The sequence below is a fragment of the Mastomys coucha genome, unplaced genomic scaffold (genome assembly GCF_008632895.1).
Source record: "Mastomys coucha isolate ucsf_1 unplaced genomic scaffold, UCSF_Mcou_1 pScaffold22, whole genome shotgun sequence".
Lineage (NCBI taxonomy): Eukaryota > Metazoa > Chordata > Mammalia > Rodentia > Muridae > Mastomys > Mastomys coucha.
In genome coordinates this window covers 156,993,048-157,007,226 of record NW_022196905.1, presented here as the reverse complement: position 1 = coordinate 157,007,226, position 14,179 = coordinate 156,993,048, and the positions used below count along the sequence as shown (strand labels likewise).

General features: G+C 49.7%; 1 protein-coding gene across 4 annotated transcripts in view; it reads left to right on the top strand.

The window, feature by feature from the left end:
* Positions 1-14,179, top strand: part of Rasa3 (RAS p21 protein activator 3) — a 224,645-nt gene that overhangs the window by 163,673 nt on the left and 46,793 nt on the right. For all 4 annotated transcript variants that reach the window (XM_031339136.1, XM_031339140.1, XM_031339137.1 and 1 more), the window contains exon 3: positions 11,789-11,892. In XM_031339136.1, coding sequence (XP_031194996.1) covers positions 11,789-11,892 — 104 coding nt within the window. The remainder of the gene's footprint in view (positions 1-11,788; positions 11,893-14,179) is intronic.

Below are 14,179 nucleotides of genomic sequence, written 5' to 3'. Positions count from 1 at the left end.
AGAAGGAGAAGGAGAAGGAGAAGGAGAAGGAGAAGGAGAAGGAGAAGAAGAAGGAGAAGAAGAAGAAGTGGGAGGGAGGGAGAGGGAGGGAAGGGGGAGGGGGACGGGCAGAGGGAGAGAGGAGAGAAAGGGGGCAGAGAGAAAGAGAAAGGGGGAGAGAGAAAGAGGAGAGAGACAGAGGCAGAAAGAAAGAGGCCTTTGAAACCTCAGAACCCAGTGACACACTTCCTCTAAGGAGGCCACGCCTCCTAATCCTTCTCAAACAGCCTCACTCCCTGGTGACTAAGCATTCAAATTTTTGAGCCCGTGGGATCCATTCTTACTCAAGCCGCCACAAAACCCTTCCTCCCTCCTGACCTAGGAGAGCCTGTTCTGTGAGAATACCCTCTACCCACCTTCTCACTCACTCGGGTGCTCAGGGCCTGAGTCTGGATGGCTGAAAAGCAGCCCAGAGTTGTATCTGAAGGTGGCTCAGGGCTGTGATTTTCAAAATTCCCAGGATGCTTCTCACCAGAAAGAGACAAAGAAGGAAGGAGGGGCTTGAGGAGGGGGTCACTATCAGAGCAGTAAAGGAGTATGTTGCTGTCACGTGGAACAGACATTTCAAAAGAATGAGCTCCCTCATAGCCACAAGAAAACCCCTTCAGGAGGGGCGCCTTCATTTCCGGGAGCTGGTCTGCAGCTGGAAGCCCTGGCTGGGAATAGCACCCACTCAGGGCAGTTAGAGCGGTAGCCATAGTGCCCGCAGCTCTGTAGGTGAGCTGTGGGCATCCACGGAGTTACGAAAGGCTGCTGAGTAGCAGGGATCCGTGGCAGAGCCCGTGAGTCTTGACGTGGTAATGGCAGATGCTCAGGGAGACTCTGGTAGTTGGTGGTTCTAGTGCAAGTGGCTGGTGTGTCGAGAGACCAGGAGGCAGGTTTGCACCTGGTATAGAAAGGCCTTTGGCTGTCGGGCCTTCTCCCTTCAGGGCCTTCTCCCTTCAGGGCCTTCTCGATTCTGGAGAAGGGCTGTCGGGCCTTCTCCCTTCAGGGCCTTCTCGATTCTGGAGAAGGGTTGTGCACATAAAGATGTCTGTCACAATCCTGTGTTAAGGAAGTGTGTGTTTTCTTAATCCTGGAATGGTTTGGGTCTGTGGTATCCTGAAGGGAGTTACTCTCATTAAAAGCCAATTATTTGTGGGAGCCACGAAAGGGCCGGTGCCTTTTCACAATTTTACCATTTGGCTGTGCCGTCTCTCCAAGGGTCTGCCCCACTTGGAAGATCCTGGGTCTTTTAGATAGAGCCTGAGAATTCCCTGCATTTATAATGACCCCCAAGGAACCTCTCCAGGTCCAGAGTGGGCCTTTAACCCCTCAGAAAGCCATTGTACATTCCCATGTGGGTGTGGCCACCAAGTCCCCTACTCCCAATCCCTTATTTTAGCCCTCGTTCAGCTACAACACCCCCAACTAGTTTGTCCCCAAGCTGGGCAGGTGCTCTTTCCTAGTCAGGAGCATACCTATGTCAAAATGTAGGGTTCCCTCTATACCGTGGACAGGAGCTGGCTGGAAACATCAGTTCATTTCTATGTCACCAACTCTCTGAGCAGCCCCTTCACTCCTCTTTCTAGTCATCCAGGCCAAGTTGGGCCTTATCAGCATATGTCACTGATGGGTACCTCCTGGTTCCCAGAAGCTTCCGGGAGAAACTGTGGAGATGTGGGCCCAGCCCTGACCCTCTTTCTCTGTACTAGGAGAACTGTGGAGGGCCCTAAGCAGTTCAGTTCCCTCCTATGCCCTTGTCTGCTCCCTGTGCCATGGGTTTGAAACATTTCAGTCCCGCAGCTGGCCTGGTGTCTGATTTTGTGGGTTTTCCTAGGAATCTTGTTGTGGTGGTATCAAGTTCCCATGGACTTGTGGCTTATGCAGGCACACGGGGTGGGGGTGGGGGTCTGTGAGAAAAGAGACAAGGGAATGAGAGGTTTGGTTTATTCTAATACCTGCCTGATGCCCAAGACTCCAGGTAACACAGGTGGCACGTGCTTCCTGCTCCTAGAAGACAGGTCCAGGCAGGGACCCAGCTCACATTTCCCATCCCCTGGCCTCACACCGTGAGTCGTGAGCCATCCCATCTGTTCTTCTCACCAGGTCTGTGTTTAGCTTGAAAATGTGCAGATCTGTGTGCCAGAGTTTCAAGATAAACAATCCCAGCCCATGTCTTAACTACACGTAGGTACCCTGCCGCCAGTGAGCTGCAGGCTTCCAGCCAAAACCCCGGGGTGTTAGGCTCTGACATACGGGGCACCAGGCAGGAAGTTAGCCTGGTCTAGAAGCACCATGACCTGACCTCAGGGTCAGTCTGTTCCCAGTCTCCTCTGCAGATGTGTGAATGGTCTGAGAACCCCCAGTGGTTTTTCCATTTCTTACTGGATGCCATCATGGTTGGTCTTCTGTTTCTGGCACTCCCCCTTCTCTCTGGACTGTTCTGGTAGCAATTCCCCAGGGGGTCAGGCTCAGCACCAGTGGTTAAATCTGGACTTCCCCTGTCATACACCTTTGATGCAAGTTCCCAGGAGCTCTAAGAATCCCAATCCAGGGGACCTAAAAGGCATATTGGGGGAAAGCAGAAAGGTTTCACTCAGGCCTGGGCCCCTCTGTTACTTGAGGTCTTTCTGGAACTGACTGCTGCCCTCATAGGACCCTTCTATGCCCTGTAGCTGGGGACATGTGATATACTGTTGGCTTTCATGAATCTAGCCTTTAATTAGTGATTAGCCCAGTGCCTATTTCTATAGCTGAACGTTCAGCCATTGAGAAATAGGCTGGAGTCTTCATAGAGAGCTGTTTCCAGGCCTTGAGGCTACCAGCTGTCTTAGAGCCCGAGAGTCACATGGCTTCTGCCCTAGGTCCTCTTGGAGACTGGCCTTGTCCCAGCCTCCTCAGACTGGGACACAAAGACCAGGCATGATGAAATCCAGCCGGATCCCTTTATTCTTCCCCCACAGTCCTGTCCCTCCTCTCAACTCCCCGTCCCAGGCTCCCCATCTGAAGTTGGGAAATAGGTCCGGGAACTTGCCCCAGGCAGGACACTGGGGACCCAGCTCTATCATTTCACATGACCAACGTAGCTTGTCACGAGGTGCGAACGGCAAGCAGCAGACAGCTGGGATGGGGTGGGGCAGCATAGAAGTCGGGGGAAATGACTCAAGGAGGACTTGGTGGTTTCTCTGCAGGTCCTGGGCGAGGCTTATGTGCGTCCGGTGCCCAGGCCTATGGGCAGTGGGAGGGGAGGGGAGGCTGGAGGGACTGTGAGAGAAAAGATTCAGAGGGCTCACAGAGGAGGTGCAGGGGAGAAAGTGGGGGTAGGGGGTGTAAGGAGAAATTAGGAAGAGGAGGAGTTTTTCAGAGGGTTCCTGCTGGAGGCTCACTGGGAGATAATGGCCCCTTGTCAGCTTTTCTTTTTCTTGATGAAAGTTCCCTGATTCACTGAAACTCCTTTGAGCCTCTGGCTTCCTCCTTTTTGATGAGGTAAACAGACAGTGTGTCTGTCATTCTGGTGGCCTTGGGGCAGAAGTTGCTAGCTGGATTAATTTCTTCTTGTCAAACAGCAAAGAAGAGAGAGGGGCCCAGCCCTGCCCCGTGGGTCTTTTCTTTATTGGGAAAGAGGTTCCTGGAGCCCTTGGGCTGGTATGGGGGCTTCCTGGCTGGCAGTCCATGCCTCTCCTGCCACTGGCTGTGGCCTGGACAAAGGCAGCCTGTGTGGACACAACTGTGGCTAAGCAGTGCCTGGGAAGAGAAGCACTCTCACTGTGGGCCCCTTTGAGGGCCACAGAAAGGACGCTTTGTCCACATGGAGGCCGTGGGAGGGGGTGGTAGAAGACTGTCCTTCCCCGGGTTTAGCCTGCTTCCTTTTTCTATTGAAAATATGTTTTAAACTCTGATGCCCAGGAAGGGACACAAGCTGACTCCCATTGATGGGAGAATCCAGTGCACAGGGTGGTTAGGTCCTGGGGCTGCAAGCCTAGTTCTTTCTGCTTCTAGCCTGCTCCTTAACATCTGACCCAGGAGGAAAGTTGGCATGCAGCTTACCACAGCCTGGTGTCTCTCCTCACCCGGCGGTCCTCGCTGGGAGCACTCCCTCAGGTCTCTGTCATAGGCACTGTGTGCTCACGGTTGAGGCAACCATGGCTCGGGACATAGGCGGTCTGCTGAAGCTGTTCAGAGCTGGGGGTGGAGGGTCTCAAGTCAGCCACTAGTAAGACAGTCGTCCACAGATGTGGGGTGTGTTTCCTTTCAAAAGGGTTTCTCATGTGCTATAAGTGATTGGAACACAGATTAAAATGTTCCTACAGGATCAATATCCTGAGAGAAAGAAGAAGTTGCAAACAGAAAATAGGCCAAAGTCATTAGGAAAAGTGAAGTTTTAAAAGCTCACAAGTACATGGAAGTATCTCAAACGCATCTGTAACTTAGACATTTTTAAATTAAATAGTCTCTTCATTTTTTTCCCACTGGTATCAGTTGAGCAGATTTATTTTCGGTGCTTGGAGATGAACATGAGCAGAGTCAGAGCCATGCTCCTGAGTGAGCAAACTCTTAACCGAGTTGATCTGAGCTGGCTTCGGGAGGCCTGAGCCAGCTCATGCTCTCTCCGTCGCCAGAGCTTTAGAGCATTCTGCATCAACAATCCCACCTGAGAACGGTTCTGTGGGGAGAGACAGGCGCCATGCAGATGCACTGACTGTTCACAGTGACACTGCTTCTAGCTGGGAAAGTTGGGGAAAGTAAGGGAATCGGGTGGCTCTGTTGATGGCCAGAGGACACTTGGTGCTGTGTTTGCTTCTCCTGAAAGCGGCCATAGGCCTGGTGCTGAGGAGAAGTGGGCTGTGTCAGAGTCTTGGACAGAGTTCCCACTTTCCCTTTAAAACCCATCTGTAACCATTTCCATTTTTTGTCTGTGTATATTTAAGGCAACATGTTCTGGGAGGGCTTGCCCCAGAATGTTAATTCTACCTTCCAGTGTTCTGACATCTGGCTATATTTTTGTTCTAAAAGTAGCTTTGTTGAAATATGTAATTGACAGCATTTCATATCATTCAGCATTTTAAAATCACAACTCTGGCTTCGGAGGCATGTCCAGCTATCACCATGGTCACTTTTCCAAAAGATGGTCCTCTAGCCATCACCGTACGCCTCACACTGTCTGGCGCCCCAGGCCTCTCGTCAGTGGACGTCTATGTGGGGATTCCTTATGAGTTGTTCACCTGCCTCTGCCTCCTGAGTGCTAGGATTAAAGGTGTGCACTACCATAATAAACCAGGCCTTAGAAATAAATGGTTTTAACAATGTAGCCTCAGTAGACTTTCATGCTTTTTAAATGTTATTTTTAATTTAATTTTATTTCTCATTTTTAAAAAATGATAGTTTTTAATGTTGTTAAAATGGAAGGAAATATTTGTTCCTATGAATGTCTCCTGTTTTCAAAAGTCCCACAAATTCAGAGTATATAAAGGGGTGAAATACGGGAAATTTTACAAATTTGCACATAAATCATATCATGAATCAATTTGTCACCCCAAAAAAATGCTTCCCTGGATATGTGCTGACTTTGAAGAGAGGGTCACATCTGGCCCAGTTTGGCTCCAGTCTCTATCATTCAGCCTGGAGACCCTGCTACCCACACTGTGACCCGCCTTTCAGCCAGAGTGGGTGTGATTAGGCCACCTTTCCTGTGCCCAGTGACTGTGGCATGCTACCCGCAGAGGCCTCTGTGTTTCTCTCAGTGACATCCCATGCTGGGGCCATCTCATACCACCTCTGGCAAAGACCAGAGAAGCTAGGGCCACTCCCCGTGACGGGAGCTTACTGGAGGATGTAGAGCTGGTAAGTTCAGACCCTATAGTTCTGTTTCTGGAGCAGAGGCAGGGTTGTGGTATTATGCCACCCCTAAAGCAGAGTTCACCCCACCAATGCCCCAGGCAAGCCTCTGTTTCCCGTTCCACAGATGAGCCTGAGATTTTTCTCAGGTGCTGGCCTGAAGTGACAAGGCAGTAGGTTCTTCTGTGTGCCCATTGCTTCTACATTCTCTGTTGAGTCTGGAGGCCACAGATCACATGCGGCTATTGAGCAACCAGGAACTGAATTCTAAATGTAACAATGGAAACCACTTTAGACTTGAGCAGCAGCAGTAGCCTTTCAATTGTTTTTAGACCATCTGACCTACCTGGGGTGGACTGTAGAGTGGGTAGTGCCCCCAGGCAGCAGAGGTGTCAAGGTAGGACAAACGTGCATAGCGTATATGTGTGAATCCATGTGTGTGGTCTGTGTCTCTAGCCAGGGCTGGATAGTGGCCTTATCTAATCTCCCTCCCTCCTTCCCTTCCTTCCTTCCTGCCTCCCGACCTTCCAGCCTTTTGACAATGCCTTGCTGTATAGCCCAGGTGGGCCTGGTACCCAGAATCCTTCAGACTCCCTAGTAGCAGGGATTACAGGCAAAAGTCACAATGCCCAGCATTCTTTATCTATTCCTGATCATAGCCAAAAGGCCCCACTTCTAAACACCATAGTTAGTTACATTCCTCTTAATACTTCATAATAGGAATGAGTCTCCAGTACATGGAGTTCCAGGAACACTCAATCCAGATGTTTTGGAAATCTCAAGTTGATTGTTGCACAAGAGAGTGGCTGGGAGTCCAGTTTGTGAATAGATTGCCAGGCTGGGGTACAAAGGAGGTGGGCAGCTGGTTGCTCTTATATTTCCCATCTATATTTATATTTATTTTCCCATTTACTTTCCCTCATTTATATTTCCCATTTGCATGTGGATAGCAACACTGGTTTGTAGCAGTCCTAATGGCTAGATGTGGCTCAGGGCCTGGGTCTCCTTAGTAATGCTCACAACAGTACCATGGCTAGATATCATTGTGGGCACTTTGTTTCTAAGAGCTAACCCACCCCACCTGGAGTCTCATCCACCTCATTGCCCTGCTCCAGTGTCCAGGCATGAGCAGGAATTCTGCCATGCACACCCCAGGGAATGAGCCACCTACTGCAGCTTGCCCCGCTGACCCCCAAGTCCTGCTGTCACTTGGACTTGAGGAACTCATGTGTCTCCAGCATCTGCTTGAGCCTTGAAGATGCTCGCTAGCCATAGGTTGGGACTGTCATCTCAGGTCATCTCAGGGCATCAGTGCTCTGCAAGCCTCCGTGCTCAGTGAAAGTAGGGTTCTCATTGGGCTGAGACCACAGGGCACAGTCCTAGCGAGTGGGGAGGCTTACTGGTTTGGGTTTCCTTTCTTATTCTTTACTAAGAAGTCATGAGCCTGAAGCCCTGAGTGAATTGTGAGTAGGGGAGGGGTAAAGGTGCTGAGCACCAAGCCTGCAGACCTAAGTCTGATTCCTGGAACCCACATGATGCGTGAGAAGACTGACTCCAGGTTGTCCACTCATCTCCACATGCTCACCATAGCACATATACACATGTGCATGCACATGCACATACACATGCACATATATGTATGCATGTACATACACATATGCATATACATGTACATACACATGCACATATGCATATACATGCACATACCAAAAAATGTTAAAGCAAAAACCAGCCCAAACTGTCTTTAAAGAAAGCCAAGTGTATTGTATTCAGGATGTGGGATCTGTCTCTCTCTGAAACCCTTACCTCCTGTGGACACAAACACCAGCTCTGCCAGGTCAGCCTCCCTTGGCCTCTTCCCTTCAGCAGTGTTCAAACCTCAAAGCTCCATGGGGCAGCTTCTCAACAGAGAGCCACCTCCCTCCAGGCTCTGCGGCTCGGATACCTCTTCATTCTCTGTGGGCGCCATTCCCCTCAGATATGGAGCTACATTTGCTCTGTTTCTCTCTGTGTCAGGGTGTCTGTCTCTCCCTGACCCCCTTCTCTCTGTCTGTCTCTCTCTGTCTCCCTGTTTACCTGTTGAGCCAGGTTCATAAGAATTTAGACTGCACACAGTAGTTCCCTTGGTTAGTAAAACCCTTCTCTTACCTCCCAGTGTCCCACCCTAATCCCCAAAGTCTTGATGTGACTCACAGGAAGTAAATTCAACTTTAAAAGTTCTGTGGAATAGGATAACACCAAGCATGGTGGCACACACCTATAATCCTAACAGTCAGAAAACGCTGTGAGTTCAAGACTAGCCTGGCTACATAGTGAGCTCCAGACCAGCCTGGGCTATATTGTGAGACCTTGTCCCATACAAACAAACAAATAAAATCCCACCCAAACTAAAAACACATTGCATGAAATAAGAGAAGAAAAACATTTGTGGTGATTGACCTTACTAGAAAAAAATTACAAAAAGATGTGAGGCGCAATGCTCACTGTCTGCTGTTACGGGGGTCTCCTGGATGTCCTTAGGTCACTGCACACATACCCCGTGTGAGCAGCCTGGTGTGAGCAGTGAGACCCCGGTTCTTTTCTGTTTCTCCCTTTTGCTTTCCTGACATGAAGTAAACTTTTGCTCTGTCACATGCCCCTGCAATGATGCGTTTCACATTGCCCCAGGACAACGGGCCAAACAATCATGGACTGAAATCTGCCAAACTCTCAGCCAAAATATTCCCTTTCTCTTTGTAAATTGGCCATCTCAGAGATTTGCTCTTGCAATGGAAAGCTAGGTAACACCACTTCTGAACCTCTCAATAGGTGTGTTACCGTGGGACCCTAGATGTGGCAAGATTTGCTGTGATCAAGGATGGCACTGAAGGTCAGCCTCTGGAGCCTGGTTCTCAGAGGACTGCCCTACAGGCTTCCCAGAAGGGGCAGACGATCGGGGGGTGGGGGGGAGTGGATATTCTCACATCTTAACCCTGTCAGTCACTCCAGCATCAATCCCTGGGTGCTGACACGGGTGTATGCAGAGGAGCCATTTCATGCCTAAAACAAAGCAGACACACAAATGTTTTACGGTTGACTATTAAACAGAGCCATTTAGTAGCTCTTGTGGCTGTTGAGGTTTTCAGTGGGTGACAAAGTGACTGTCTGGACTTGTTCTTACTCTGTGCTTCATTCTTTGAGTCTTTGGATGGATGATAGCTTTTCTGTTATTGGACCAAAGCCTATGGAACATGGGCTGTTTCCACAGTGACACATCTCGAAACGTTCCTAGCCAGAAATAAAGAGGTGTCTTGTTTTTTAAAATCCCATCATTTCCCAGCATCTGTGGCTCCTGTGGAGGTGGACAAGCTTCACTCCACACTACAAAGGCAGTGCATTGTGGCTCATACGTGCACTTTATGGGCTCATAGATGTGAGTGGACACATAGTTGTACCCTTAGTACAAGTACTTAGCCACATGCAAGAAGGCACATGTGCATATGTGTTCACATGAACTCATACATGTCTGCACACACGTGTGTCCACAGGCACATATCCATTGGTGTACCAAACACATCCACACCTGCACCCACAGGCATGTGCATCCATACCACACTCAGAGGCACACACACACACACACACACACACACACACACACACGGCCTCCTGACCTGGAGGTTCCTTTTCCAGTGCTTTCAAGAGTTTTGTCTCAAGAGCAAGGAGGCTAAGGAATGGAAATTCACACAGGGCCTTGCTTTTTGTTGTATTTGTGTCTAGCACCCATATAGGAGAACCAAAGGCTCACATGAATGCAGGGGCAGAGTATAATTTCCTTACAAAGCATTGTTAACCTAAGAAACTCTGGACAGAAGTACTTGGGCATTCTGCTCCTAGGAAACATAACATGCTATCTCTTGTTGTCTTTAATACTTCTCGCTACCCAATGCTCAAAGCAACGCCAGCCTCTTAGATTTTCACTTTGGGGATTTTATTTTCATTGCGAAGAGGTAGTTTCTTATGTAATTTCTGGCACATTATACTCTAGTTCTACTTACAGGTTGAGGTGTGTCCACAGCCCTGGCCTGAGAAGGCAGGTGTGCTGAGTTCCTCTGAGCCCAGGCTGGAACACTAAGTAATGCCGTCCCACCTAGAGGCCAGGCTTGAAGGCTCACCTGCATGCCCTGCTTTAATTGGCATTTCCCCACCATGGCCAAGGCAGAGCTACTTTTTTCGTCGGTGTGACAGAATACAGATAGAAGCAGCTTCCATTTCTCATGGTCCAGCAGATCACGAAACAGAGAGAGCAGTCTGCAACTAGAAATAGGCATTGCTCCAAGGCCGGCCTTCAGGAACACACTTTTGCTATCTAGGCAAGAGTCTCAAAGTAGCGCCACCAACTGGGGATCAAGTGTTCAAACATAAGAGTCTGTGGGGATGCCACACGTTCAGATCCTGACAGCTAATGGGACTTGGCATTTTTTGTATGTTACTTGGCCATTTGGCTTAAGTGAGATGGAGTTCACCTCCTGTGGATACAAACAAGCCCATAGTCCGATAACAGTTACAAATGTTTTCTTCTGTAGGTTCTCATTTCCACTCTCTTAATTATGTATTTTAAAGCATACAGTTTTCAAAGACTTATCTTTATTTATTAATTTATTGTGTATACATGTGTGCATGCGTGTGTGCACGCAGGTGCCCAGAGAGACCAGAAAAGGGTGTTGGATCCTCTGGGGCTGAAGAGATAAGCAGTTGAGCTGCCCACTGGAGATACTGAGAGCTGATCCCCTGCAGGAACAGCGAGAGCTTCTGTACACGGAGCCAGCTGTCCAGTCCTAGCATAGGCATCTTAAATTAATGTTTTACATTTTGATGGTCTGGGTTAACCAAGTTTTTAAAAGCAGTCTTGCTTATGATATCAGGTCTAAGAAATCTCTACCTGCCTCCAGGTCACAGCTTTGTCCCCACGGACTTCTGAGAACTTTGTACTTCTAGCCGTTAGGTTTGGTGTGTAATGTGTTTTGAGTTCATTTTGTATGCAATGGTGAGCAGGTGGTAGGTTCGTGGATGCCAATGGTCCTCCCTGCATGTGCTCCCTGCCACCTTCTCTGACAGTGGGACAGTGCCTTGGGTCTGCCTTCAGCAGTCATCCTTCCTTCCCGTGTCAGACCTCAGCCGCGGCCACGCATGGTTTTGGAATCACATCCAGTTTCAAGTTAGGCTCTCATGTGTGTGCTGAAGTCATCGCTGGGTCTCCTCAGCAGTCCTCCATGTCTGGTGTCCTCTTCCTAGTGCTGTGAGCAAGTTTTTCCTAGCCCAGAACAATGGGAAGTTTGTTTAGTGACAAAGCCCTCTGGCTTTCTGCCCCTTTAATTAGAACGTCAGTTTATTTTTAAGTTTCCATTTGTAGGGCTGCCGCAGCTGTGGGGTGACTCGCGAGGGGGCTAATGAGCCTTGGGAACAGTGGGAGTCAGCTATGGGGCTGGGTCCTCCATAAGGGAACCAAGGACAGTCAGGTTTGTGGGGAAAGGAGCGTATCTGAAAATGTCAGTGGGAGTTTTCCTTTTGATGCATCAATAAATACTATCCCCTCCTCTCAGCTACAGTCAGGTCAGGTTGCTGTAACAGTCTTAGGGTTGGCGTATGGATCCATGCATGAGAGATTGTTAGTGACCATCCCCCATCCCCCACCCCCCCAGCCCCCTTACTGAGCTCTTTGATTTGTTCAAGTCAGTCCCCTGGTTGAGTCAGGCTTTGAGGAGGCTCAGCCACATACATTGTAACCACGTGTGTTTTGTTTGTTTGTCTAGCCCCTTAGAGATTGTTAACGACCAGACCAGCCCGCATACTGAGCTCTCTGACTTGTTCACGTAGGTGCCCTGGGCGTGTCAGGCTTTGAGGAGGCTCAGCCATGCACACTCTAACCACGTGTTTTGTTTGTTTGTTTGTCTAGCCCCTTTTACGGAGAAGACTTTTACTGTGAAATCCCTCGGAGTTTTCGCCACCTGTCCTTTTACATTTTTGATAGAGATGTTTTCCGAAGGGATTCCATCATAGGTAGGTACTTAACATGGTAGGTACTTAAATGGAGGTTTTCTTCCTTTTACAAACAGACTCTCACCCTGGGAGACATGACAACTCTCTCCTAAGCAGCCTTTATGACTAGGAGACTAGCGCTTCACTGAACCCTTCCTGGACAGCACTGTATGGCTGCATCACTCCTGATGGAACCAGGTTGGAGGCTTGCTGGTGTGGCCTGGCCTGGTGTTTGTAGCCTCTCGAATCGTCCTGCCTTTTGACCTGATAATGCAGAGCCATGTACGGATAATGGCCTGATGTGCCGTCTGCCGTAATACTGGAACTTCATATCCAGAACATTGATCAAGGCCTTCTGAGCATCACCTTAAGGCTGCCGTGTAGTGTGCCCCGAAACATCCCTAGTCAGATTTCAAGAGCTCCTTCCCCAGGTACCAGAGGGCAGGATGGGCTATGGACCTTCCTTCCTCACTGTCTCTAGGCCACTCTCATCCCTAACTCTAGCACAGTGGTAGGGATACGAAAAGAGCGGTGGGAGGGTTTGGGCCGGTTAGATATGATTGAAGCCCCCACATCAAGCCCTTACTTCTCAGAGCCTCACTTTCCCCTGGCTTCAAGAAGGTGGCAGGCCTGATATCTCCCTCGATAGTAGTTGTCTGAGGAGTCAGACAGAACAGGCCACAGGGCGCTTACTATTTTGGTACTCCCTTGAATCCAAGATTATCCAAAGTAGGAGAACGGGGATGGTGTGAGTTCACCCACACAGGTGGGCAGAGGAGGCCACTGCCGCCTGACCTACGTTGTCCAAGGTAGGAAGTGACTGACTGCTCTGTGTTGTCTGAGGTCCCTATTAGCTGATGAACAAGTCACAGGGATACAGAAGATAATACTGCCGAAGCCAAGTGCGCACTAAGCCTGGACAGATGGGGAGCCCTGGGCCTTTGAGGCAGAGGCTCGATGAGGGTGTGTCAGTAGAACTGGAGGAGGAACAGAACCTTGCTTCATCAGCACGTCTGACCTTACCCTTACTTCACACTCCTCATTCTACACCCTCTCGCCTATCTCACGCCAACCGTCACCACCACTTCACCCTAACTCTGAAACGAGACCCACCTTTCTCCACCACACCTCACCCCTTCCATCCCATCTAGCCTTACCCTCATGCCCCACCTGACCCATTCCTATGAGCCTACTTTATCTTGCTCCTTGCCATAGACTTCGCCTCACCTGAAACCCATTTTACCTCAGCCCCTGCACTCATCTTCCTTGAGGCCCCACATATGACCTCACACCCTTCTCTTACTCAACCTCACACTCTATAGTCTTCAAACCTTGCCACCGTGTATCAAACCTTGTCTTTGTCACTGTTGTATTGCTGTGAGGAGACACCATGATCAAGGCAAACATGTAACTGGGAACCGGCTTACAGTTTCAGAAGGTTAGACCGTTATCATCATGGCGGAAGGCATGGCGGTAGTCAGGCAGGCATGGAGCAGTGGCTGGGAGCTTACATTTTATCCAGAAGTTGCAGGCAGAGAGGGGGTAGGGAGGGGACTAAGACTGGGCCTGGTGTAGGTTTTTTGATCCTCAAAGCCGACCCCCAGTGGCACACCTTCTTCAACAAAGCCACACCCCCTAGTCCTTCCCAAACAGTTCTACTAACTGGGGACCAAGCACTCAAAACATATGCGCCTATAGGGGCCATTCTCATTCAGAGCACCCCACACAACTCTTACTTGATTTTCAGTCCACTTAACCTTGCCCCTCACATGACCCTCACACCCACCTGGCTTTCTCCTATGCTTTTCCTTCACACCAGGCACACCCCCTCTGCATCTGCCCCCCCCCCACACCCACATACATCCCCCCTTGGACCTCACCTTACTTCACTTTTCATGCAGGCCTCCCCTCATCCCTTATGGCCCACATTAGCTTCTTGCCCACCTTGCTACTTGACTCTGACCTCACACACTGCTCACACCCACCTCACACTACTTGACTCTGACCTCACACACCGCTCACACTCAACCTCACAGACACTCCTCATACCTGCACAGATGTTTTTCACATCTGCCATGTCACCTCCCCAACCTCACCTCATCTCTCTTTTCTTCACACTTCATCTCACTCGACCTTGACATTCACCCTTCATACCACCACCACCCTATGCCTCAGCCCTCACACTGTCATTGCCTCCATCACTGCCTGCCCCTCAGCCTTCACACAGACCTTACATCCAACACTGCCTGCCCCTCCGCCCTCACACAGTCATTGCCTCCATCACTGCCTGCCCCTCCGCCCTCACTCT